Here is a 27,489-nt window from a genome sequence, read left to right as displayed (position 1 = left end):
CAAAGGCTGCATGTTGCAGATGACAAATACCAGGCTGGGGAAAAAAAACAAAAAAACCTGTTTGACCTGCTTGACTGCTTTAGTTTTATATCGGGTTCACTCATCTCCCTGTAATTGGTATGTGTTTGTTCTTCTTGTTTTTTTTGTTTTCTAAGTTTGTCAAGGTGATCTTGGCCACACCCATGGTCTCTGTGACTCATAGTGTAGGTGTGAAGCCACCTGCAGGGCTGTGAGCAGCATCACTGTTGAAGTGCCACGTCTTATTAATGCCAGCAATATTAGCAGTATTGTCATGCTAGGCATGTTTCAAAGACAACACGATCGATGACAAGTTGCTCCCTGGTACCTAATCACTTCACACTGTGCTGTAGTGAAAACTCACTAAGCTGCAGTTAGGTGTACCCTACAGTCCTGGGCACCAGGAGCAGGGGCGGTTCAATTCCTGATTTTCAATTCCAATTTTTTATAAAATCAGTTCATTTTAGAGACAATCACGGTTGTGATTGTTCAACTGCTTTCATTTGAAGCCAATTGAATTGACAAACAGTGACTTCAATACAAGTCATTTGTTGCCACTCTGAGAAGCTCGTTTTGATACTGCTGATTTGTAGTTTTGATTTTAAAAATTGAATTTCTGAAATATTTTCATATCTTGAATGAATGTAAAACAAATAAAAGGTGAAATATTCTCTGCAAAAGAAAGCTAATGGTAGATGTGAAAGTGCTGGTCTCATGGTCGCAGTGTCTGTAGATGGGTTGGTACAGTATGTTATTAAGTAGGTGTGCCATGATCTCATAACCTTGATACCCCTCCCCCTCCTACTGTTTGATTGCGAACTGGATCCTGGAATGTTATCTGTAATGATCATTCTTGTCTCTCTCCTCTCGTTTATCATTACAGGCCAGAAACATCCAGACTGGAGAGCTGGCAGCAGTCAAGATGATCAAACTGGAGCCAGGTGAGCTGCTTCTAAACCCTATACAGATCTGTGCTTTCAGGTCAGGGGCTCTGGGTTATTTTACGTTTGTTCATTTATTAGTATCAGCTTTTATTATGTAATAGGTTTTCCAGAACATTAAATCGACTTGCGTTTTGGAACGCACGCTCAACTGAGAAAGACGAGCAGCAGGTCTGGAGTACAAGGGAGCATGCTTGTGTGAAGGAAGTGATTACTGCTGTTACAGACACTGACCCCTGCCCGTGACATGAGATACCAGCTCTACACCACACCAGCAGACAAGCATGGCTGTCTTGCACAGTGGTTAATGCATAGTTATTAGATGCAGAGGAGTTCATTTCTATTAGTCTAAATTCTGGAAAGTTTCTAAGAAGAAATTGCGAAATGCATGTGGTTGCTCGTTGTCTGTGACGGAGCAGTGATAGTTGTCTACTGTGTGAGCAAACCTAATGTGGTTTTATAAAGTGGAAGTTATACAGTAGTCTGCACGTACAGGAACACCTCCTAAGAGAACACTTAAACTGATTTTAACCATTATGAATTCTCCTGCTGAAGGAACAGGAACTTCACTTAAAAGAACACCTTCTTGGCACCGATAGTGATACGTTCACAACGGATACAGTACTGTTTTATAACCCGATAACTCATCATCAAACTTAAATTAAAATGGTTCATTCAGTCTTTTCAAAAGCGACGTGTCATCACTAGATACGTCATTTTATGACAACAGTGAAGTGCTTTAGAAAGATAAGAAGTTCATTCATTTCCACCATTTAATATAAATTGCATATTATTACACTATGTAACACAATTTTTGTTCCTGGGTAGTAAGTGTTATTTCCTAATTGCTTAGGAAATAACACTTACTACCCAGGAACCAAAAAAAAAAAAAAATTTGTTACACAGTGTTATTCATGACGGATCGTTTGTAGAAGGACGTTTACAGATTTGTTGAGACAAGGTGACGTCATCTCCCGTTTTAAAAGAAAAGTTAAATACAAGAAATATAGTAACATTTTTAAACCAGTTTTTCTTAATGTCTCTGCTTGTGATATACATTAGCAAAAGAGTAAATTCAATTCAATTAGCTGTGCATTGAATACATCACATAAGTTAACACAGTAAGATCTGTGGCTCAGTAAAAGGGAGGTGTTTTTTGGCAGTATTAGTTGATCCCAGTACTGGCCCGCACCTCTTCAACTAGCTGACTCTCAAGGAGAGGGGGGAGAATGTTCTGCTTCTCATCTGTTCTGCCAGTTTTCTTCGTGTCTATGGAGCCAGGCCCATATTTACAAAATAATTTTTTCTGCAAAGCAAATAAATCCTGATGAATGGGTCTAAAAGGAGAGAGGCCAAGGAACGCTGAACGGTTTCTTGAATTTAAGGATTCCGAAGGTCTCCACCAGCGAGGTTCTGGGTGCAAGATAGTGGCTGCAGCATGCAAGGGCTGCTGCTGCCCTTATCTAGGAAACTGAGTGAGGGCGAGCGAGCCTTTCTAAAAGCAGCACCCGAGAGCGAGGAAATGAAAACTTACTGTGAGAACGGAAGTGGCCAGGTTCTGTGGTTTCAGCACTGTGTGATATACGTTGTTTTTAATCTTTCATTTGGTGCTTTGACTGCCCCTGTAAAGATTGAATCTGTCTGCGGAAATAGCACGTTGTTTTTTTATTTTTATTTCATCTCACAAGTGCAGTGCATCATTTGTGGATAAACAAAACTGAGGTGTGTCCAATAAGCATTATATATAAGTAATGTAAGCATTGCACATAGCTACTGTACAAGTACTGTAAGCATTTCAATAACATACCGTGATGAGTTGCACCTGAACAGGTGTGCTTTGTTTTCATACTTTCCAGATAACTAATTTCTCTTCAGTTATTTGTAATTGAATTCCATCCATACAGTAGCTATGAATACTCAACAAATACTAACATATAATGATGCAAATAGATGCATGAGCTGTTTTGTATGAAAATGTAGTTACTCCTTTGGTTTCTGAGTAGACTGCCTAAGCTGAGAGAACCTGAAATACAAGCCATGAGGGCCAAGTTTTTTTTTTTGCATTACCTACACCAGCGTTATAAATTGTGATGGCAACATAAAAAGACCACATTCAATTATTGTAAATTAGGGATAGGTTTTGTATATCCTGGCAATCTCAATAATACCCAGTGACTTGAGAAGAAGAGGCTAAAATGATCCGTCTGCTAATCTGGTATAGCCCAGACAGAAACAGACAGGATGTGTCTGCACCAAGGAGCTGGTCATTAAGCTGGTGGTTAGTTTGACTGCATCTCTGTTCTGGGGCTCTTTGTCTAGCTTACTGCCCCTTTATGGCACTGGTTGAGACTGATTCCAGCATAACTAATCTTTACTCATGTGCATTATTCATCTATAAAGGGAGGTCTTGTAAAAAGAGCCCTCTTTTATAGGTGTTTTGACACTGTGATGCTAAAATGAGCTGATCTTTTGCCAACGTCATGCAAGTATCAAGGACATTTACGGGTGGATGCAGAGCTACAGTGCAAGGTTGATCCTTGTATTGTTTTTCATTGTGGCTGCATGGGCCCTGGCGAGACATTTGAACGCAGATCCCTCCCCCAGCTAGTGTCTGATTGTGCAGAAAATGACATGACATGACAGTGAATGCACAGTGAGTCACCAGCAGAGAAGCACAGTTACACAATCGCAGTGGGACAGGCAGTGAGGGAGTCGGTTTAACGTCATGAGTGGAGCTTCCTCGTGCCAGGTTTCAGAGCTGGGGCTGACCGGCTGATGTGCTGTCTGATTACTGCAAACTAGATTTCACTCTAGCATCCTGGACATTGTGGCATCATGTGATATTGCTGGATCATGTTGGAACTATGGTTAATGTGTACCCAGTAGCTGGTGTCGTTTGTTTTTTGTTTGTTAAACATCAACCTAGGAAATCATCTAGTAACTAAATCAATTGAATTTTAAATCTCCTTTCTATCGACTGGTGAAGCTGCAGTATGTACAGTAATACAACAACACCTTCCGGTTTCCAGTAAAGAGAATCCATAAACATTGAAGCCTGTTGACTTTAAAAGTTTACAGTATCTTTGCGTTGTAAAGTTTACTGTCGCTATGGGAACCAGATTGCCTATTTATAGAATGGCAAATGGTAATTATGGCGGTGACCAGGTAACACTTTTCACTTTTTGTAGTTTGGAGGAAGGAGCGGCTGCTTCTCTATAGAAGGAAATAAGACTCCCATTGTATAGCGGTTTGATCCATTCCTGGTTTTACTATGAGTACAATAAGACACATCTGAGCTTGTTACCTACACACAGTGACTCATCAAGCTCATATTAAAATCTGGAATGGGTGCTATGCAATAGTCCTTCTACTACCTGGCAAAATGAGTCACGAGGAGAGGTTGAGGGAATTGAACTTGGAGTATTTACTGTAGTGTTGAAAGTAAAAGGATTAGGGGAGATAAACGTTTTTAAAATCCTAAAAGGGATCAACAAAGTCAACTCCAGTCAGTCACTATTTTCAGCCTTAACACAGAAACCAGGACCAGAGGTCACTGCTTGGAAGGTGAGTGGAGACGGATTCAGGACAGACCTGCTGCTCCCTGCTTTCCTGCTTCTGCTGTAAAAGCACACTGCCTCACACTCTTTGAAGCAGCTCTGTTGAGATTTGCAGTGGGTGATGGTTGTTAGCTTTCTGGGGCATTGTGTCATCCTGAGTGCACTGCAGTGCATGGAAGGGAGCACTGCCTGGAATTTCCATGCTGTGGATGAAGAAAACGACATGGTTCAGTCTGTTTACAATGATAGAATCTTCCCCTTCTCACACACACACACACACACACACACACACACACACACACACACACACACACACACACACACACACACACACACACTGTAAAACCTGGAATGAATCGAACTGCTATGCAATTTCTGTGACGCCCCCTTCCTTGTGAATACTGTATCAAGAATAAAGACCTACTGTGTTAGAATGACAGGAAGTAAAATGCATGAAAAAGCATTTCATAAACAAGCAAGCATTTCATTTTAATAATACCCAACATGCAAATAGCTTCCATGGTGGTGCTTGTCCACCTGTATAGACATGATCTTACCTGAGGCTAGGAAATGTGATCCCTGTATCGAAGTGGTCTCGGGGGAGTTACTGCAGTAATGGAATGACTGTGAGAATCAGCACTGGGGCTCTTCACCTGCCTGCAAGCCTGCCCTGCAGCACTCAGCTTGTGTGCACTTGCAGTATCGGCTATAGGGAAAGACTGCTTGAAAAGTAGTGGCCATTGCTTTGCATGGAAGCAGAATGTATTTGCATTTGTTGGGATTTCACTTCATACCCCTCATAAGAATTATAAGGTAATGCTGCATGCTTGGTGTTTACAGGGCTTAATTATACAAATACAGGGGAAGCATGTTCTGTCTTCTCTTCCACTGTCTAATGTATAATAATAGAAAACATTTCAATGGATTTGTTTTAATGGGGCCCTTGTTTTCTCTGATAACTTGGAAAGAACTTTACAACACAAGCTGACGTGATCATTTGAACACTTCACTGAATCATGAGTTCATTATAATGTTTTCTGTTAATAGTTAAGCATTTAAAAATGACGGAGCAAAGACAAGTTTCAGGTCTCTTATTTTTTTCTTTCTTTTCTTTTTTGTATAAAGTCAAAGTGGGTGGGAAGTTCTCTTTTTTTAATGCTTGACATTCTGGTAATTTCTGTCTAAGCTCAGCAATGTTGTTGACTTGCCTCCCACATACTGTCCAAGCTATCTGAAGAGCAGTAACAGTTCTCAGTGTAAGCCAGGGCTGCTGTGTCACTATTACAGTATATTTGATGCTGACTGGGACTGATCGCCACTGAATCAGTCACCAGGTCATACAGGCTGTGTTCTTTTTGGTACATGACAGAAATATTCATATCCTTTTTATCATTACAAATGGAAACGTTGTAGAAACTTGTCTCATCTGAGATCCAGTCAACTGACCAGCGTGTCAACTACACCCCCCCGCGAACTCTAGCCCTGTAAAAAGTGAATACGCTGCACAGCTCTGCATTCCACACAGTGCTGCCAACCCCACCCCCCCCCCCCCCCAACACACACACACCCCCGCGTCAGATATACTGTAGCTACCTGGTCTTTGAGAAAGTAGTCAAGCCTAAATGTACAACTCTTTTGTATTTATTTTTCAATTCCTGTACCACTTTTTTTTTTTTTTTTAGACCAGCTATTCAGTCATTTTTGCATTAGATCCTAAAACTTGTAGGCTTACTGTATCGCTGACTTCTTTTCATTATAGTGATAGAAATCAACTGTATTTAGAGCCATTGGGATTTTTATAGTCCACAATATTCTTTAGTTTGTGTATTTCCTATGAAAACCACAACAGCTACCAAACAGCTACCTGCAACGTTACCAGTGGTACTGTAGCTGCTGAAGGCATGGTATGGTTATTGGTTAATGTGGGCCAGCTGGGACACTGCTAATATAACTGTAGAGTATGCTATTGGAAAACCTTCATAGGTTTGCAATACCATTCAGAGAGTGAAGCATATAGCGCTGTGGGCTCTTTAAGAACGCACTGAAATTCCAGCGCTGGGAGTAAGCAGCAGGGAGAAAAAAATCTCTGTGTTTGGATCTTATACTTAAACTAATAGGTTCCAGTGCAGAAGCTTGCTGCTCAATTGGTAGCAGATGCTGAACATTTTTGGCATGCGAAGTGCAGTGTGCAGGTTTATGCTGTTTTGTACCCTGCTCTGTGGTAGATATAAATGTTACTGTTGCTCCAGAATTGAACCTTCCACCCCCAACCCCCTTTCTGCATCTATAACAGCCTCTCTCCTGTGTAGATCCGTTATCCACAGCTGCACAGCACCAGCCTGGCTTCAGGAGAAGGCTTCCTTGTCAGGCAGCTCCAGTCTTACTGTGGCTTCTTTGTACTGCGCTGTATGAACTGCCTGGCACAGTAAGAGGAAAGGGGAGCTGTAGCATGTAGCAGCAGCTCCAGTGAGGCTCCCTGTACTACAGGATACAGTGCTGCCCTCACACGTTTTTGGGCCCAGGACAAGTTTTTAAGTTAGCCCCCTCACCCCGGGTCGAGATTATTTTCATGTCATTGCTGTTATTGCTTGTAAGTAAAAGATTGCGCACAGCAACTGCACGTTCTTGGAATGTGAGGGGTTTAATAACTTTCCGTGTGGTAGGAACGCCAGCATTAACTTTTCCTCTCGGCTGTAAAAAGAAATTCCGGTTGTCCCCTCACTGTGGGCAACACTGACAGTATGCTATTCTGCTGTACAATCAGTTCCTCATTATTTGGATGCTGCTAATCCAGATTTGTTGAATTAGGTGATTAAATACAGGTCTGTAAAATGCAACTTCGGCCCTCTGCGTTTGGCTTCAGCTGGATCAGTCAGGTTTCTGTTGCTGAGCTGTCAATGGGATCCTTTGTGACATTTTGTTTGTCCAAACTTGTTTTGTCGCATTATAATCAGCGGGTTGCTGAAACAGCCCAGGGGGGTGTGGTCGAAAGGCCTCCGTTCCTTTGATGCAGTAGTGTATTGTATATTCTCCACATGCACATTCCTCAGTCTGTTTTTCATGGTGTGTTTGGAGCCGCTCATGGAGAAGGCATGGGGACAGTGGGTTTGGAGGAGCAGGATCTCTGCTGAGAGCTTGTTTATCACGATCAGTGCAGGATGTTGTGGTGACATCATCAACCTGACTTTTGATGAAAAACAGTGGTACAGTAAAAATACTGAACTAAAGAGAAATCCGACCACAAAGAGAGATTTATTTACATATTTGGGAAGTTTCTAGAGAAACGGGCCAAATGTAAATGTAACGAATATTAATATGGTAATACATACTGAAGAGGCTACAATATCATTTACTGCAAATGAGATATTGGCATCGGTTCTGTTTACTGTAGATGCATTCCTGTTTTATTAAACATGCTCACTCCAATCCCCAAGCTCGGTTACTGTTAGTGGGTGTGTATCTGCATTGCAAAGCTGCAATATTTACTCGCGAGGAAACCAGACTCCTGCTGTTTTGTAATCCTGCATTGATTCTTACTTAAAGCACATTCAGCTTTGTTTTTTGTTTTTTGTTTTTTGTTTTTTTGTTCTTTGCGCCAGTTACTAAGTTGCCTAAATTGTTAGCCATTTCTAAATTCAACATTTCATATTTTACATGCAACTTGATTGAGAACAGGGATGTGTGTGTTGGCTTCTGACTCTGTATCAAGGGGCAACACTTTTTGCCTGCTGTTTCTGAAGTAAAGCCAGCTTGAAATACAGAGCGACTACTAATAGATGTCCGGGATTGAAATAATACTCCTGTTGCATTGCGGGTGGATCCATTCCACCAGACACACCTACAAATGAAGCTCCTGCCAAACCCTGGAATAGACCAGACCTTTAGCATTGGGAACCTTATTTCCATCCCTGTGTGAAGTGTAAAATAAACATAATTACAGGTGCTGTATGAGACTGTATATCTAAAGCTATCTCCATTCTCATTTCCAGGAGATGACTTCTCCATCATCCAGCAGGAGATCTTCATGGTGAAGGAATGCAAACACAGCAACATTGTCGCCTACTTTGGCAGCTACCTCTGGTAAGGTTCTAGCCAGAAACTCAAAGTCACCTTGTGCGAAGCTTACTAGACTAGAGCGAGCCTTGAGACTTGAGTGCTGCCCTCTAGTGAGTGCAGAGGGAGATGCATTTGGCACCATTGTGAACAGAAAGGTATCCATTATGTATTGGTAATACCTTGTGTACAGCGACAGGCACTAAAGGGTCACACCTGATGCCAGGTGTTTGCTTTGTTTGCGCTGCATTCCCCTTGCGTCACTGGCTGTGCAGAAATACAGGCTACATCAGGTGGGATGATTGCAGCAGAGTGAAAGAAAAGACATCTGATTGTTACTGATATTGGATGGGTTAATTTGATTTATAGCTCACATACAGGACTGCCAGCACTGGATCACAGCACTTCATGGAGAGAGTAAACTGGGATTTGCACACCTCATCCACTGGGGCTCACTCTGCCTTTCATTTGTACAGACTGGTCAGGTGGCTGTGTGTATGAACTATTTTATCGTAAAGGTATTTTAATGATTTGACAATACAAAATGAAGCAGACCAATATAAAAATATAGCTCTCATTTGACTAGCTATTCTGTACTTCAAGTGGAAGTGTTGTTATTTTTAGGAAGATTTTTGAATTGATGGTGGCACCTTTAGCCCTGTTGTAGTTTTGATTTTAATATTGATTCTTCAATTAAACTGGCTCATAGCCTGTTGACAATGAAAGTACAGATCCGCCAGGTAAAATAACCCCTGAATTCATTGATTTAATATACAAAATATACACATTGTATTGCTACTATTTTATTTTAAATATATACTTGTGGTATCAACAGAATACTGAATGATCGTTGGTGAGGTACGGTTTTTATTCCCTTAGGAGTATGTCCTGAGATAAACCACTCCCCTGTCAGGGCTCCTGATTTACTGGGACGACATCCTGCGATGGATAAAAACCATACACCACGTGACTGAACATGCAGTATCCTCTATAGAATGTGTGTGTGTGTGTAAGAATTGAATTGAACAGGTTCATTACAAGGGTTATATGTTGGTCTGTACGACTCATATTGGCACATCCTGGAGTGGTCAGATCTGGACTGTTTTGTAGCAACCTTAAAAAATAATTGACCAATGCCTGATGGTCCAGTATTGTACTGTTCTGTATCAAGGTTCTGTTGAATACAGCAGATACTTGTAACGCCTGGGCTTGAGGTCATTCACTGATATGTTATTGTAGATGATAATTACCTGAGGCTTTATACTGTAGAACTCAAACAGCAAACACTGAACAGATCCCAAACAGCGCTGCATTCATTTTGACTGGATTTTTTAGGACTTGCCTGGCAAGAAGTGGAAACCCCATGTGTGAATGTCGCCATCATTTCTGGAAACAGTCTTTGCAACCCCCTGTTTACTTTGACGGTTTAGCCCACAGTAAAAGTTTCTGTCATGTCCTGACTCTGAAGCAGTGAGTCATGAGCACCGTTCAGTTCTAGCGAGTGAAACACCTGGGGCATTGTAACTTCAGTCAGGTATCTGTTATTATGGCAGATCGCTAGCGGCTCGGTGGGTGTGTACAGCATGTGACAGTAACAGCTGGTTTCATGTTTCCTCTGTGCTTTCTCCAAACAGCCGGGAGAAGCTGTGGATCTGCATGGAGTACTGTGGAGGAGGATCACTGCAGGATATCTACCAGGGTAATGTAGCCACCCCGCTCCCCTCTCTGCATATTCAAGTAGAGGTAGAGACTTGTAGAAATCCCTCATCAGATACAGTGGTACTCCGTACATCCCGAGCGGGTTCCACACTGCTCCAGCTTTCTTTCCTTGCACGTTGATTAAACTGATCAGGTGGCGTGGTGCGGCTGCTTCCCTCTTTTCATCCGAACCTGAAGTGAGATTTGCTGCTTTCATCCTGCTTTCACTTTCCTGAAAGAAAAACTCCCAGTATTGATCAGGCAAATCTCCTAAAGCTAGAAGCTGTTTGTGAGGTGTGCAGGTGCATCAGGGATGTGTGATTCAAACCGTGTGTCAGTGTGTGTGTGTGCGTGTCAGTGTGTGTGTGTGTGTGTGTGTGTGCGTGTCAGTGTGTGTGTGTGTGTGTGTTTGTCAGTGTGTGTGTGTGTGTGTGTGTGCGTGTCAGTGTGTGTGTGTCAGTGTGTGTGTGTGCGTGTCAGTGTGTGTGTGTGTGTGTGTGTGTGTGAAGTGCTTTGAGGTCCTGTGTGGATGAAAGGCACATTATAAATGTGAGTTCAATGCCATTTATTTCTGTCTTATTTTTGTTTTGTTTGCTTTTCTAGTGACTGGACCTCTTTCTGAACTGCAGATTGCCTATGTCAGCAGAGAAACTCTGCAGGTAATATTCTCTCCAGAATATTTATCAGGTGCCTGGTTTAGATGGGTCACAAGAACTGTGGTTTAGTCAGATGGTCAGACCAATTTCACACCAATTTTAATTAAACTGAAACAGGTTTAATTTAAACAGCGTCAATTTTAAGTTTTTCAAAACTTTTTATTTTCTAATAAAAAATCTACTTAAATGTTTGAATATTTAGCAAAACTTTTTTTATTAACTTGCATATCATTCTGCTTTAAAATAAATAAATACTATTGTCTGGTAAGATTTTTTTTTTTAATGTTTTCAGGGCCTTCAGTATCTACATAGCAAGGGCAAAATGCATCGAGACATTAAGGTAATTCCCAATGCAGCGGATCATGTGATATGCATACAGGTGTTTGTCCGGGACGAAGGAAGTGTGCTGAGCACACGTACAGTGTTGCAGAAATCAAATTAAAAAGAAATGTGCTCATCATTTTAGTTTTAAACTATGTGTAATATTTTTCATGGTTAAATAAAGTGTAATTTCTACCCATCAGGAATGGAAATGACTCCCATTGCTTAGCAGTTTAATCCGTTCCTGGTTTTACTATAACACACCTGAGCTTGATACCTAACCTATACACTGTGGCTAATTAAGCATGTATTTAAAACTGGAATGGTTGAAACTTCTACACAAGAAGAGTCTTATTTCCATCCCTGACCCATTCAAGTTTATTTTATCTATAATAAAGTTTCAGTTTTGTGTTCAAGTTGTGTGTGTGTGTGCGTGCGTGCGTGCGAGTCTCTCATCCATACTTATGAGTTATTAAGGAGCGCAAGTAGAATTAATGTCTCTGAATCGAAAATGTTAAGGCATAGTGAAAAAACCACAGGAAATTACAAATGACACACCTGGGCTTGTTACCTCTGCACTCTGGCTAATCAAGCTATTAATAAAACCTGGAATGGGTGAAACTGCTATGCAATAGGAGTCTTATTTCCATCCTTGTTGCTACTGGATTCTTGCTACCATTTTTACTGTATTGTAGTCTAGCTGCAACTTATGCTGCAAAGCCAATCCACTTTTAATCTTTGTGCCCTGGTATAGCTATTGACCCATGTGTTTTTGTTTCTTTGTGCCCTGGTATAGCTGTTGACCCATGTGTTTTTGTTTCTTTGTGCCCTGGTATAGCTGTTGACCCATGTGTTTTTCTTTCTGTCCTCATACAGGGTGCTAATATACTGCTCTCTGACAATGGGGATGTGAAGTTAGGTGAGGTCCTGAGCTGAAACTGTTCAGCATTTCATTCTCAATGGTCTGTGTTGATGTGAAGTGTCCGTTCTACCGCTAACGAGGTTCTTTCTGTTCCAGCTGATTTCGGAGTTGCAGCCAAAATAACAGCGACCATCGCAAAGAGGAAGTCCTTTATCGGGACTCCGTACTGGTAACAATCTCTCTGTTTTTTGTAGCTGACATTGTTAATTTATAATCCCTGATGTTAATAAAGCAACTACAATGTAGTGTAACCACTCCCTCAGATCCCATATTTTCACATATCCGATGGACTCCTGGAACCAATACAGTCCGATATGGCAGGTACTTCTGTATTTGTGGAAGTCCTGTAATATGTATACTCTCTTACAATAGGTACTGAAGCCTTATCACTGTATAAACTTTACAAGTGTCCTCATATTGAGGTCAAAACCCTCAATAGAATTGCACTGTTCTGTTGCACTGCCGTTGCTGTCTTACTCTCTTAGTATGAACAGAGACTCTCTCTTGGCTGACTCATGTGGTTGCACGGCGCTCCAGCTTTTCTTGTTTTGTGTGGTTAATGTAATCCCTGTATGGTGGGTCTGAGTGGATTAAAGGGGTGTTGGATGCATCGCTGGTTGAGATGGCAGGGGGGGAATAACAGTGAGTCCTTGGCTGTTCAGACCTGCAGGTATAAAGAGAGCCTGATGTCACCTCTGCATGGCGCTAGATCAGTTTCCTACACTGACATGCGTGAAGTCAGTGTTTAAATAACAGGTTATTTATAGACCTCAGCTTGTGTGTGTTGCAGTTCAGTTCTCCAGATAGCAGAACTGCATCCAGACTCGGCCGATAAGAAGGAGAGCTGCTGTCCTCTGTATTCTTTCTCCAGTGTGTATATATGTGTAATGGCCCCCAGTGCAGCCCAACAGTGTTGCATCACATTTCCAGTAAGGTGGGTGGGGGAAGCGGGTGGCTGATTCATTATAAGGAAGAATCTTCTCACAACCATCAGTAATGATGCACCATGCACACAATGAGAGTGTGCTTTTCTGTCTTTTTGTAAACTCCATGGGAGATGAAAAGCCACACTGTATAAACTCATTTCTGTAGTGTGATCGGAGCATGTGGCAGACAGAATGAATGTATTCATGAGCTAGTAAAAGCTGCAGAGCTCTCCCGAAGATCAGGCTGGACTGTGAACTCCATTAACAAAGCTTCTTTATTTAAAGACTGTTTTCTTTACGACTGTTTGCAAATGTTTTCTGATGTGTGACTGTTTAGAAATGTCTTAGAATGGTTTCATCTTATCCAGTTCTGACTCAGTAAAATATGGGATAACATTTTAATAATGCAGTGTGATCTTTGGAGCAGGTAACCTGGCCTCCATTGCCCTGGCCATGCCCCAGCTGTGAGACTAGAGAGAAGCAGATTGATTGGAAACCAGATAACCCCGTTTCAAGTGACATCCTTGAAATACATAATGGGGTGTTGTGTTCATCCATAACTGCCAAACAGGCTTGAGTAAACTAAAGCATCTTCTTAGCAGAGAAGCCTTACAGTATGAGCTGTGTCTTTTATAAGGACTGGCACACCCTTTGTAACATTTTTATGTGTCTTCTAGACTGATTGATTATATACTGAATGTTTTGCTTCCCAAAGGATGGCTCCTGAGGTGGCTGCAGTGGAGAAGAATGGCGGTTACAACCAGCTGTGTGATATCTGGGCCGTGGGCATCACCTCCATCGAGCTGGCAGAGCTGCAGCCGCCCATGTTCGACCTGCACCCCATGAGGTACACTGCTTCAGCAAGGCTGGGCAGCCTGTCTGCATCACACCTACATAACATGCAGTCAACACTCAGCATAGATCATGGCAGGAGACCTTGAGTGCTTCACTTAAACAATGTGCTGTTCTGAACTTTCACCTTTTGATACCTCTTTGTACCATGTCTGGTATGAAACCGCGTTGTGGCAATATCCATGAAGAATTTGCGTGCCAGTAAATGTGTCATATATGTATCTGTGCTTTTTCAAGTTGGCCATCACAGTGATGGATTCATGAAACTAAAGGACTGTGACTCTGTAATAGAGATCATATAGTCCATGCAGAAATGTGTACTGTAGCATAATTAAAATCACTGTCATAGTAAATATCTCATTAACATCTCATTAATATCGTGCTTCTTCCTTTTCAGAGCCTTATTTCTAATGTCAAAAAACAGCTTTCAGCCACCCAAGCTAAAGGACAAAACTAAATGGTAAGCACAACTTTCTTTACTCCAAAATTAGCTGTTGATTTCTCAAAGTAAAATAATCAGTTTCTACTGAACTTGTATCGTGTATGTTATATGTGTATAAATGTCTTCATTATATATTATTTGCATTTTCTGTTGCAGGTCAAACACATTCCATAATTTTGTGAAAGTTTCACTGACAAAAAATCCAAAGAAAAGGCCCACTGCTGAGAAGCTGCTCTCGGTAAAGATCTCCCAGTCCTGGTTTGACATTTATTAATAGCTATTGAAACTAACAATACACACAGACTCCAGCGTGGTGCGGACAGTGACTTCGATTTCCCAAAGTTACAGTGCATTTTGGTCATCTAACCGGAACCATAAACTCAAGACATTTCGCAGATTACATGAATTTGCTTAGTAGCGCTTGAGTTAAAGGAAGTCAAGTGCAGCAGCCAGGTTCATACTGTATCCAGTGAAGAGCCATGTTCTAGAAGAGAGGCATTCCAACCTTGTTCTTAACTGTTTAAACCTTCATCCAGGTTCTAGCAGTTTCTAATGTCATTGTACATGTTAAACCTGGTGCAGAATAGCCCTCCAGCATTGCCCACCTGTGTGTGTTGGAATAGATGCCTACATGGGGACGGGGTCCTGTAATGAGAATGGGCTGACGTGTCTCCCTTCTGATCCTGCCCCCTCTCTAGCACATGTTTGTCGGACAGACTGGGCTCAGTCGCAGGCTGGCTGTGGAGCTGCTGGACAAAATGAACAACCCAGACCACCCTCCCCATTACAGCGAGGTGGATGATGACGACCTGGAGGTAAGGCAAGCGTTTGTGTTTGCGAACGAAACAGTAATCCACGATCACAATGTATTACCCATTCTCGATTTTATTTATGGAACTGAAAACGTATTTGCAGTAATGCACCTCATTTTGATTTTGGCCAATTGGCACGCGTCGCGTTGCAGCTGTGATGCGGTTCTGCTAATGTTTATTCCTTCGTAGGACATTGCTGGGTTGACTGTATAAACACCATTAATATCTCTTGACCTCCCGGCCTCCTTGTTTATTGTTGGAGGCCTGCCTGACTCGGTTACTTGCCGTGCCTGGTGTCGGATCTCCTTGGCAGGGATTAGAAAGTGATGGCACCGGCGACTGAATGGCAGTCTTTGTGCAGCTTGCTCCCACGCTGTCTGTGGCTGCAGTGCTCATGAAAACGAGAAGACCCAATTAAACCTGTACTAGATAGACAGGGATGTATTTAACTAGGGAGCAAATTGGTCACAACAAATGTAAACTTCAAACATCCATGTAGTTTTATTAAACTGGCAGTCTTCTGTTTAGCAGTCTCATTAATCAGTTTGCAATGCCTGTGAATGTCCACATATAGCTGTCAGAAAAGAAGTTGTGTTGCAAGGTTCCCAAGTGGTTCATCAGATGATATTTCAGCATGTCCTTTCTTCTAAAGGAGATGAGCCAGAGGGGTTTAATGGACCCCTTAAGGGTGTCAGTGGTGCACTGGGTCATTGGTCTGTATTCAACTGAGGTTCCCAACAAGAACAACATTAACACGCCATTCTTTAGTTCATTGCTATGAGGACCCACCTCTGCAATTTGATTTTCTATTTCATTATCCAGCTTCCCGTGGTTCCAATTACAGTAGTTGGGTAATCTAGATATCTCTTGTAGCTGATTTTTATTTTACAAGTCAAACCAGCAGTGTCCATCACTGAACTCTACAGCAAGAGTTAACCATCAAGTAGATTATTGAAAGGATTTAAAACATTTTCAGCAGTGTGTTTTTGGCTAGCCTTTTTGCCTGTTTTGTTCAGAGTGGAATACATGTGTCTCAGATTGAGCAGTTTGTTCTGATCTCTCTCTAGCCTCTCTCAGCTGTTCGGCACACCATTCGTTCCACTAACAAGAGCTCCAGAGCAGAAAGGACACGCTCTGAAATTAACTGTAAGTGTCCTGGGGGTTAGCGGGATGTCTTGTGCTTCTTGCATGCGTGCCCTTCTTAGTGGTCACACTATATATATCAACACTGTATGAGTATGTATTCATCGCTATGTCTACACTGCACTGCCACTTATTAAATCCAACACAACTGTCCTGCTTTACTGCATGCTGTCGCTCAGCTGAATGTTTAGCTGTGAGAAGGACAGTGGATATGCTGTATAGCAGACAGTCACTGATTTCAGGGTTATTGCTTCTCTGTAAACACTAGACATTTAACAAATGAAACAGGTTTCACAGTTAAGTTATTGAAATGAACACGTACTGGGATTTGAACAGTCAGGCCCCTGCTAAAGCTACTCTGAACTCTCATTTGCACTTATCACAGCAAGAACGCATCCTTAGATTTACTTTTTAGGTTTACTGTTAGGAGGAGTTCTTCATGCAGCTATTGGGAGACTTTGTGCTCAAACCCCCTGGCTCCTGATCATTTCAATAATAAACTTCATTGAGGGGAGTTCTGAAACTGGGTGCAGGTCTAGCGTGAGTTTCTAACCATGTGTCTGTGTAGAGATCTCCCTAGTCCTGGGTAACAGTCTCTGGTCCAGAAAGGAGTGAGGCATACTGCTGAAAATAGCCACGGTCCTTGGAGGAGGGGTTACTGATCAGGGGACCAGCCGTTCCAGACAGATTACATTTCTGAACACATGATGTCACACAGGATTGTTTTTATAGGAAAACACCCAGAAGTCGCAGCTCACATGATTCAATTTCCCTGCCAGTGTTTCTAGTGATCAGATATTTCCTGCATGACATATTCTGAAGGGTCTAGTATACAAACACGTACAGTGAAGAGAATAACAGTGACGCTCTGAAAACCAGGCACTATACTCCGATACCTGCACATTCATCTGACTCGTACAGTGAAGAGAATAACAGTGACGCTCTGAAAACCAGGCACTATACTCCGATACCTGCACATTCATCTGACTCGTACAGTGAAGAGAATAACAGTGACGATCTGAAAACCAGGCACTATACTCCGATACCTGCACATTCATCTGACTCGTACAGTGAAGAGAATAACAGTGACGCTCTGAAAACCAGGCACTATACTCCGATACCTGCACATTCATCTGACTCGTACAGTGAAGAGAATAACAGTGACGCTCTGAAAACCAGGCACTATACTCCGATACCTGCACATTCATCTGACTCGTACAGTGAAGAGAATAACAGTGACGCTCTGAAAACCAGGCACTATACTCCGATACCTGCACATTCATCTGACTCGTACAGTGAAGAGAATAACAGTGACGCTCTGAAAACCAGGCACTATACTCCGATACCTGCACATTCATCTGACTCGTACAGTGAAGAGAATAACAGTGACGCTCTGAAAACCAGACACTATACTCAGATACCTGCACATTCATCTGTCCATACCACGGAGGTGATTGACTGATTTATACTGTATTTAAATATGCTTCAGTGGGGAAGGTTTTGAGCTCTCTGTATGAATAGTTAACAGTGTGTGTCTAACCCATTATATCAGCTGGCACTGACAAGCCTGGCATGAGAATTTCTCCTTATTTGGCATGTTTTTGAGAACTTGTGATTTGCAGTTAGTCTCCTACCATTGCTGTATCTTGCACTGTTACACACTTAGAGGCTTTAGACTAGAGCATGACCAAAAACATTTACAATCAACTAATATTGGGTCTGCAAGATACTCTTTGATACCTGTCAGTGTTTATCTGGTAAGAGCTGCTGGTTTTCACGTCTCAGTTCAATGGTGTGTCTCATTTTCATGACGCTGTGGCTTGCTGTATTCAGGAGCTCCACGTCTGAAGCAGTCCAGCCTATGTGTTTTTAGGAAAAGTTTTGAAATACTATACTGTACCCCAGGGGTGACCAAAGTTGGCCCCTCCACTCCTGGTCTTTGTTCCAGCCCTGTTCTAAATTGTTTAATTGGACCAATGAAACCTCCATCCAGACCCAGAAGTTGTTCATTATATAATTTGACCTGTTATCCCTGTGACTGGCCACCCCTGCTGTACGTGGAACTCCATTACATCACAGTACACAAATCTGATTGTTCCAACACACTATATTATAATCAAGACCCTTGTTTACAAAACTCCAGTCCGTCCCCAATATTACCGGGAAATGTAGTTCACACTGGAACAGGAGAAGCTCTGCAGTGGCTCCTGTGGTCTGTGCTGACCTCTAGTGCCTGGAGGGTGTTATGCCAGCAATGCACACAGTTCCGAATATCATTTTGTGTCTGTTCTTTAACAGTTGACAAGGTGCAGTTTGAGCCTCCGCTACGGAAAGAAACTGAAGCTCATGCCGAGATGGTAATGTAGACTTATATATAAGTGCTCTAGAGATATAGAAACATTCTCTGTCAATAAATAATACATTCAAAGTTAAAAAAAAATATCAAAAAATCCCTCGACTCCTGTACTGTATAATCCTTCCTCTTTTCATGTGCTGGATTGTATTCAGAATCACCTGGCCTGGATTTATTTGAAACACTGGAAGTCAAACAACACCTGCATGTTCCCTGTTAATGTTCTCCATTTATTGTTAATATTGTAGTTTTGGTTCGACCTTCCCTTTTAAAAACGCAGTTTAAAAACTAAATCCTATCCAACTTATAATTGCAGGACGTGACCAAAGACAACGACTTCTCTTCCCCGTGGAGCCCTTTCTCAGACGGAGGAGTCGGCAGCAAGTAAGAGAATCTCAATAATAAGTGACTGTCTGGTTTAGGTGCTCTGAGCCTGGAGTGAGCAGCACGGCTGATCCTTCTGCAAGGGAACTCGAGGCTCCGAAGGGCAGCCTGTGAGCACCCGCCCCCTGCCGTTTCAATCAGGTACCTCCAGAGACACATTCTGCTTCTAACTGGTGTGTGCGTGGGGTTCAGCACTTTACAAGAACACTGCTAAATACTAAAGCCCCCTTAGAAAATGTCTGGGGTGAAGCAGACATTTGGCGTGTCTTGGTGCTTAATTGGGGTAGCATAGCAGCGGCTGATTACTTTAACCCTTGAGTTTTATTCAGGTATTGTTTTCTTGTAGATTACTGTGCGTTCCAGTACACAATGAGGATTTTACCATTAGTTGGAAAAGGCTCACAATGACCTTGTAAGGATGAGCTGATGTGTGTTACCTCTCTGGGTTACAAATGTGTCCATCATCCATAAATACTGTGAAGCTCCTAGCAAAAGCCTGTGCCCCACTAAAAGCCCAGGTTAGGCAGAGATACCTGGCAGTGGCATTGTACTGAGAATATTAGCGATTCCTCACTATACACTAGCATTGACAGTGAATCTGAACTGCTTCCTCAAATGCAACACAGTCCCTTTGTCTGATGCAAGCTTAGTGGTGTGTTGTACCAGACACTAACAAGTTATATACAGGACAAGCCCTGTTGTCAAATACAAATCTATGCTACATTGAATGAGCCATTGATATCAATGGCAAGCCCAAGATTTTTTGTTAGATTTTAATACTTAGAAGTTTGATCATCAAAAGACTTAGGCTTGCCAGCAGTTAGATATGGATGACATTTTCATGGACCGGTTTGTTAGTTTTAAAAAGAATGCTTTGGAAGGGACCGGCTTGCCCTTTTAGTTTGTCTTGGCTTCTCTTCCCTGGGTATCTGCGATGGAGCTGCTAATCAGGGATGGAAATAAGACTCCCATTGCACAGCGGTTTGATCCATTCCTGGTTTACCTATGTGTATCCTGAGCTTGATACCAATACACTGTGGCTAATCAAGCACATATCAAAACCTGGAATAGGTGAAACAGCTGTGCAATAGGAGTCTTATTTCCATCACTTCTGATGCTAGGAACTTTGCAGCATATTCACTTCTGCCCTACCCAGTGCATTGGTGATAATTGGTTAGTACCTGCCACTGGTCTGTTAATGAGCTCTGAACATAGTGTCCCTGTGCTTTGACAGTGTTTCCTTCTTCTCCCTCTTCTCTCCCCCTGCCCAAGGAGCCTTCTCAAATGCGTAGAGGAGGAGTTGTTTCAACGGTAACTCTCAGCCTAACTGTGCTGTGGTGGTGCTGGTGGTGGGGGTAGCGGGAGCTCCAGTGCTTGTGTTGTGATGTGCTCTGTACAGCCTGGCTGCACATTCCACCCCATGTGTTGTGGCTGTAGTTTGGACAGTGGTCTTTCCTAGCTCTCTCAATCTGGCACTTAAGTGCTTTGTGATCCCTTGCCTGCACTCAATTGCACAATCATTCAAACAGGCCTTGCCTTGTGTTCCAATGTTACGAACGTCACACACAAACAGCGCATGGGAGACTGTGTAGCGCATTGCAGTCTGTAATAAATCTGTGATATTGGTGCGCAGCTGTTTCAAATTCTTGGGGAATAACCATACAGAACGTCATCAACGCTAACAGTAATCATTGCGTCTTTCTCTAGTAACCCTGGAGCATTTCTTTTTTCCTTTTCTGGTGGCAGCCTCCTCTTCAGTCATATCTTGCAATCATCATCTAACAAAACTTGAAATGTGTTTAAGTGAAGTATGCATGTCCTTTCTGTTTTTTAATGCACCCAGTTTAGTAAAAATGATTGTGAATAGTATCCTTTACTAGCACATGGACACCCACTCAGCCTCCACTCCAGAGTGGTGGGCTTTCATCTCCTGCACACTAATCTACTGACACAGTGTTTCCAGGCACTGGTGAAATACAGGATTTAAGATGTAGAAACATACTGCACCTCACACTGAAGTGCTGTGTGTTTTGTTAGGGGACCTGCAGAATTTTAGCTGTATTGTAGTACATGATTTCAAACTGTAGGGGGTGCTGTTGCTATACAATACCACATTCCACTGTGGTGCACTACCTTGGGCACTGTTTAATGAATCGATCCTCCTTTTGTTAAACAATTTAAAATTAAATGTGTAATATCGAGCAGTGGACTATACGCTATGTTGTGGAGTTGCTACTGTATTTAGATAATTGGGGAAAGCATTTAGTTCATGGAACAGAATGAAGCAGCCTCCTCTGATCTGATCTGAACATGTCAGAGTGCAAGTGCAGTGTGTTTGTTTAGAACAGGATCCAGGTCACATGGAGAGACTGGCACCGATCCAGGAAGGGTAGCAAAGGAAATGGGCAGCCCTTAAAACTCCATCCAGTCAAGCTTGTTGTACTTCAAACAGCAGGCTGGGTTTATAGCCTTGTGCAGCAGCAAACTCAATTGATGATCAAGAGCATCAGGCTTTGTGAGATGTACTCTGGAGACAAAACCGTACACACAGTCCCCCGATCCGTCAGCGACTGGCACAGTCTCCCCCAGCCAGGGAGACTTCATTGAAACAAAGAGGCAGCACAAGTACTGCCCAGAAACGAGGGGCATTGAGATTCAAATGGATATTAATCCAAGCCAAGGTATTCCATCAGAGCCATCAGTGTACAAGATTAGCTTGACTAGGTTAACTAGAGCACACTTTGAAAAGTGTTTTGAACTGGGGGAGAAAGACTTGTTTTTCTTTATTTGGGAGGCTATTTTCCTTTTTATTAGCAGAGGAGATTGAGATTGTGTAAGACAGTGTATAGCAAGGTACAATACTGAGCAACTGGGATTTTGTTTTATTAACCCCCCCCCCCCATTCTGTAAGTCTCTTAGCTATGATTTGCTTCCTGGTCTCATTCCATGTGTTCAGTTTGCATGAACAGTTGAGCTTGTTTTCACTGCAAACACTCCTGCAGCTTGTCTGAGTCGATTCAACAATGCTTTTGTAAGTGAAGGCTCTTGAGTGTGTATGTGTTGCCTCATGCACAAGCTCCTGCATGCACACGCTGTGCATCCAGCAACACACACTTCAGAGGAGTGAGAACCAAGAGTTTTTCATTTCCTTACACCTATTCACGCTAGCAACATTATGATCGGGAGCCCCTGTTTTATTTCAGCAGCTTTTAGATCCAGTCAGAACAGGAAGTGATTTGGTGCCTGGATACAACAGTTGTTTTTTTTGTTTCTTTTCCCCCCCAATCCATGGGGTTTGTAAAAACACAAACAAAAAAACCAAAAAAAACCCATGTGTTTATTTTAATGAATAGTGGACGAGTGTAAAGGTTGCTAAACCCTTGGTTATCTTCCCTTTAAACAAGCCTTGCTGTGTAGATGAAGTCCCTGATAAATTGTGGATTTGTAAATCACAATGCCTGCCTGTGTATCCCTGTTGAAATGGGTCGTAGTTTCCAATGTCTTTGTATAAGTGTATTATGAGAAGAATTCTTCGTTGCAGATAAAGCTACCTGTTCACTGCTCTTCTGTTTGGGGGGAGAAAATCTTGTGTAACACACGTCCTGAAGCAAAGGAACTGTCAATAAGATTGGTTTCCCCTTATAAAAGTATTGAAAGTATATAGAATTTCTACAAGAGCAGTGAAAATGTAAACCGTGGCTGTCCTCCACAACAGGGATAGAAAGCTATTAATTGTGCACACAACTATATAAAAGAAAGTCTCTGTACTCCAGTTGCAGGCAGTGAAAACACTATATATGTTAAGTGTGTGTGTAAATGTGTACTGTTGGTTCATGGTGGGTGTACCTGGTCAAGGGGAACAAGGTCATGCCAGTGTTTTGCCCAGGAACAGACAGGCTTGGGGTCCCAGTATTTGTTGTGGGAGCAGCCACCTGACCTGCAGCCTGCAGTGTGTCCCTAGAGCCCTGTGCCAGCTGCTGATCCCTGTTTCTCATCCACTAGGGGCCACGTTGCACATCTGGAAGACGGGTTTGAAGACATGGAACTGTAAGTCCCCCTAAAAAGGGAAGCACACAGTTTGAAGACTTATTTAACAGGAGTGATATTAAGCTGGTTTGACTGTAATGTAATGTATTGTGTTTTATTTTATTTTTGTTGTAGCTCAACCTTGAAACAAGGAATTCCTCCTCCACTACCTCCAAAGGTGAGTAACAGTGTCACACTTTCACACTGAAAGGCATACACACTCCCTCACTCACTAGTATTTTAAAGCTGTTCCCCTACCTCTCCTTAGCTTTGGTACCATTTCACCCCTTCCAGGTCTCTGTGGAGTTGTATAATGTGCTTTAGAAGGTTTGTACTGTATGTCCACTCTTTATAGTACAGTAAAGTGTACAATGATTAACACTTTAGTTATATGGTAATACAATATTACAGATGATAACAGATTTTAATGGAAGTTTAAACGTCACAATAACACATCATTTCTCAAGACCAGGAAGCAAGAAAGAAAATGGTTAACCAAGCTACACGCAAAATCAGATTTAGATGAGTAGAGTACAGGGATGGGTAAGGGATGGGTGAAAGGATTTCAGTATGGTGGGGAGGGTCTGTGAATGAACCGTCTCTCTCTCCTGCAGCCTCGGATGAGCAGCAGCCCGGACGAGGGCGGTCTGGATGAGGAGAAGTCCCTGACAGTGCGACGCTTCCCTCTGTCCGACAACGGGCACTCCTCGGGCCTGCGCAGGCGGAGCTCCCCCACGCCGGGCAGCCTGCCGGAACTCGTCTCCGCCGGGATCCTGTCTGCCAGCGTAAGCAGCCCCGGCCTGCTGTCCCGCGCTGCTGCCGCCGAGCAGGGTGAGAGAGCCAGAGAGACCGGGGAGGGGCTGCCTGGGGCTCAGGGTTACTTTTATTACATTTTAATTGAACCTTTAACCAGGAAAGCCCCGTTGAGATTAAAATCTCTTTATCAAGGGAGACATAAAATATAAGAAAACACACACATTCAAATGAGCAGAACCAATACAAACAAGTTCATCAAATTACAAGAAACAATTGAGGAGCACTGGACAAAATAAGCTATTTGGAACTGAATCATTTGTTACAACACATTACGTTGCTTTGGTAACATATTGTTTTTTAAGTAACAGAAAACTAAATAATAACCAAAATACCATTATACCTTTTTATTCTTTTTTTACGAACGGGAGTTACAAAAAAGCTCTGCAGAGTATGTGATAGCTAGAGTATATTTAGTTTGTTTGGTGTTCCAGCTGACGTGGAGAGCACCCCCAGCCTGAATGGTGATGACTGCATGCAGCCCCCTGTCCTTCCACAGAGGAAGGAGAAGAAGGAGTTCCCGGTGAGTTACAGTGCCTTTACATTTACAAGTGCAGTCATCCATTCAAGGTGCTGGAGCATCATTTCAAATGATCAATCCTTTTCTTTTTGCAGAAACCAGCCATCAACGGCCTTCCACCTACACCAAAAGTTCTTGTAAGTGTTCATCTTTGAACAGCCTTTGTGCTGCCTGTGCTGCTTAATCCTGTCAAGTACACGGGACATATGTGTCTCACAAATAACACCATGCTAACTTTCTTGCTTCTGCAATGAGGTGTACGAAAAACAGAGTTTCCTCCAAATTGTCAGTTTCCTCCTCGTGGTACGTGGTGGTACTTGGTTTATAAAGCAAGAAGTTTGCATTCAAGTGTGTAAGGCTGCTATGAAGTTAGTGAAGTTGCTCTGCTTACCTGACTGCAGTGATTCTGAATCTCTGTTCCAGATGGGCGCATGTTTTTCGAAGGTGTTTGATGGCTGCCCATTGAAGATTAACTGTGCAACGTCATGGATACACCCGGATACTAAAGGTATTGTCCTGTACATTAGAAATGATGTTCTAATCAAGTCCGCTTTGAGTAACTCTGTGTTTGTAGCTGTAATCAAGTGCCTAATGTTTTCCTCTCACTTTCCATTCAGAGATTGTAGTTTTCCAGAGAGCAAGCATCATTATACAACTTTTAAGAACTCAAAAGAAAGATAATGGACTCTTGTCTTTAAATCTGAGGTTTAAAATCCTGTTTGGGGTCCTCCTTCAAAGTGTGCACTGATCAGGTCCGTCTGTCTGTCACACTTGGCCTTGAATTTTCACAAATCTTCTCCAGACCTTTATCATGGACTATCTGATAGCGAACTGCTCATTTTATTTGTATTTTCTTAGTGAAAGATGAATGTAGTTTGTGATTAGTGAGAACGCTGTCTGTGTGTGCACTGGTGTTATGTACGTGTGCCCCGTGTCATTGAACACAGAGGTTTAGTTCAGCATTTCCATTCATTCCTGCCTGACTGTTTGCCCTGTTTCAGACCAGTATCTAATCTTCGGTACGGAAGATGGGATTTACACCCTGAACTTGAACGAGCTGCACGAAGCCACCATGGAGCAGGTGAGGAGAGGATTAGGTGGGGGCCGGAGGCTTTGCTGATTAATAGCTGTATCTTAGAGGACCCAGAGGAACAAGGGGAACAGCCCAACCACTGACAACACTGAGTGGAGCATTGACCCACCGTGGTGCCACCGCAGGTTCGCCGCCCAAACCATTTGAGATGCAGACTCCATATGTGCCGGTGCCTTTGAACTTGTCAGATATGAAGACCTGCAATTCAAGTGACATTCACCTCTTGTTGCTGATAGGATTTGTAGCCACTACAGAGCCCAGATACGCGTGCAATAGAGCAGATGCAATCAAATGTGTAACTTCAGTAGAAAGTTGCTGTGTGATAATTATCTAGGTATGCACTGTATTTGCTCTGCATATCTGCCACCTTTAATCTTCAGTGTCTTTTGAGTTTCAATGCGGCTTTTAAATGGATTGTTTGTTGTTTTGTATTTCTCCCAGCTGTTCCCTAGAAGATGTACCTGGCTGTATATCATCAACAATAATTTAATGTCTTTATCAGGTATGTAGAACGCCACAATGAACGTCTGGAGAGTTATGATGTATTTACAAAGCTAAATGAGCCTTTTAAAGCAGCAGTGTGAGCAGCTGTCAGATCACTGATAGGAGCGAATGGCAGAAATGAGATCTTGAAGAACAGCAGGGCTTGGTTAAATGTTTCTGCTGCTCATTGTTCAGAGAGTGTATGAGGTAACAAAGCTCAACTGGGCTGGAAGTAAAGAAGTGAGGAAAGTCCACTGAACCAAACGAGCTGCAGCCTGCCTTCGAGCCGCTGTGATAAGAGCTCGAGGGGGAGTGGGGATGAGGCTGATCACATAGAACAGGGCTCTTCCAGTCCTGGTCTTTGCTCCAACCCTGTTCTAAATTGTATAATTGAACCAATTAAACCTCCACCCAGATAGTGAAGTAGTTGATTACAGCATTTTACCTGTTAAACCTGGAGTGGAATGGCCCTCCAGGACTGGGATTGGACTCCCCTGACAAAGAACCATTTCTGTTCCACAAGCATCGGAATATCCTTTCTGCGGGCTGGATAGGCGCTAGCAGCATGTGTCATACATTGTATCCAATTGAGGTTTAAATGTTTTTTTCCTCTTGGGGGGCCTTTAGGGAGCCCCCCCCCTCCAATGGTGCCTGGACACCCAGAGCAGTGACTTCATTTACAGTCTGAAGTGTCTCTCTCCAGGGACATGGGTACCGAACACACTGTTATTTGTCTGTATTCTGAGAACACCAAACCCCGATGTGCGTGGGTTCAGCTGAACATCACTACTGTATTTATCATAGATAGCATTACAAGTTTCTTAACACTGGCTTGTACCAGTGTTATCATATCCCTGGAGACGTGGTCAGTCTGCCAGCCCTTGCATTGTTCTGCTGTATTACTGAAGCTTGCCAGTGTCATTGTACTGCTAAAGATTTCCTTTCCTGGAAACTAACCATTGAGATCATCCCTGTGCCACCTTTTCAACACAACCTGACGTTTGGTGTGTGTATTAATCTTCTTTTTTTTTTTTGTTAATCTCTCTCTCTCCCTCTTCACTCACCCACCCAATTTGGCTTCCTGTCCTGGCTCCCTTGTGTTCACCTTTACTAGAAGGTAATTGTGCTTTGTAAATGTGTGTGTGTGTTTCCATGTTCTATACACTGTGTTGCTGTCGTCTTGCTCCCTTTTCCCTCACCTGTGATTCTGGGTGCTGCCAGGTAACAGCAGCCCACACCACTGATTGGACAGTCCGCTGCGCTCATCACAGCAACCTGCAGGTCTGATTCCTTCTGCTCTCCTGTGTCCCCTCAGCATTTCTCAGAAGGTGCTCTGAATCTTATAGGCAGACTGGTTAAAAGTATTAAGTGCCCACAGCTGCCAAATGGACCCCTCAGGGACCAATTACTAGTGTAATGGTTATCTCCTAGGTGGCTCTAAAGCAGCTAAATATATTATTTTTGCTTTGCTGCAGG

At 42.7% G+C, this 27,489-nt stretch overlaps 1 protein-coding gene across 3 annotated transcripts in view; it reads left to right on the top strand.

The window, feature by feature from the left end:
* The window catches only part of LOC117421961 (mitogen-activated protein kinase kinase kinase kinase 5-like), a 51,168-nt gene that overhangs the window by 11,325 nt on the left and 12,354 nt on the right, over positions 1-27,489 (top strand). For 2 of the 3 annotated variants that reach the window (XM_058986551.1, XM_058986550.1), the window contains exons 3-25: positions 902-959; positions 8,506-8,596; positions 10,204-10,268; positions 10,871-10,926; positions 11,216-11,263; positions 12,121-12,163; positions 12,263-12,335; positions 13,808-13,939; positions 14,342-14,404; positions 14,543-14,624; positions 15,085-15,201; positions 16,266-16,344; positions 18,640-18,698; positions 19,011-19,078; positions 20,351-20,389; positions 23,081-23,125; positions 23,240-23,282; positions 23,719-23,935; positions 24,352-24,440; positions 24,533-24,574; positions 24,861-24,945; positions 25,439-25,518; positions 25,972-26,032. In XM_058986551.1, coding sequence (XP_058842534.1) covers positions 902-959; positions 8,506-8,596; positions 10,204-10,268; positions 10,871-10,926; positions 11,216-11,263; positions 12,121-12,163; positions 12,263-12,335; positions 13,808-13,939; positions 14,342-14,404; positions 14,543-14,624; positions 15,085-15,201; positions 16,266-16,344; positions 18,640-18,698; positions 19,011-19,078; positions 20,351-20,389; positions 23,081-23,125; positions 23,240-23,282; positions 23,719-23,935; positions 24,352-24,440; positions 24,533-24,574; positions 24,861-24,945; positions 25,439-25,518; positions 25,972-26,032 — 1,735 coding nt within the window. The remainder of the gene's footprint in view (positions 1-901; positions 960-8,505; positions 8,597-10,203; positions 10,269-10,870; positions 10,927-11,215; positions 11,264-12,120; positions 12,164-12,262; positions 12,336-13,807; positions 13,940-14,341; positions 14,405-14,542; positions 14,625-15,084; positions 15,202-16,265; positions 16,345-18,639; positions 18,699-19,010; positions 19,079-20,350; positions 20,390-23,080; positions 23,126-23,239; positions 23,283-23,718; positions 23,936-24,351; positions 24,441-24,532; positions 24,575-24,860; positions 24,946-25,438; positions 25,519-25,971; positions 26,033-27,489) is intronic. The other variant, XM_058986553.1, reaches the window with a different exon arrangement.

Source organism: Acipenser ruthenus, chromosome 15 (assembly GCF_902713425.1).
Source record: "Acipenser ruthenus chromosome 15, fAciRut3.2 maternal haplotype, whole genome shotgun sequence".
Taxonomy (NCBI): Eukaryota; Metazoa; Chordata; class Actinopteri; order Acipenseriformes; family Acipenseridae; genus Acipenser; species Acipenser ruthenus.
This window is presented reverse-complemented; position numbering and strand designations above follow the sequence as displayed.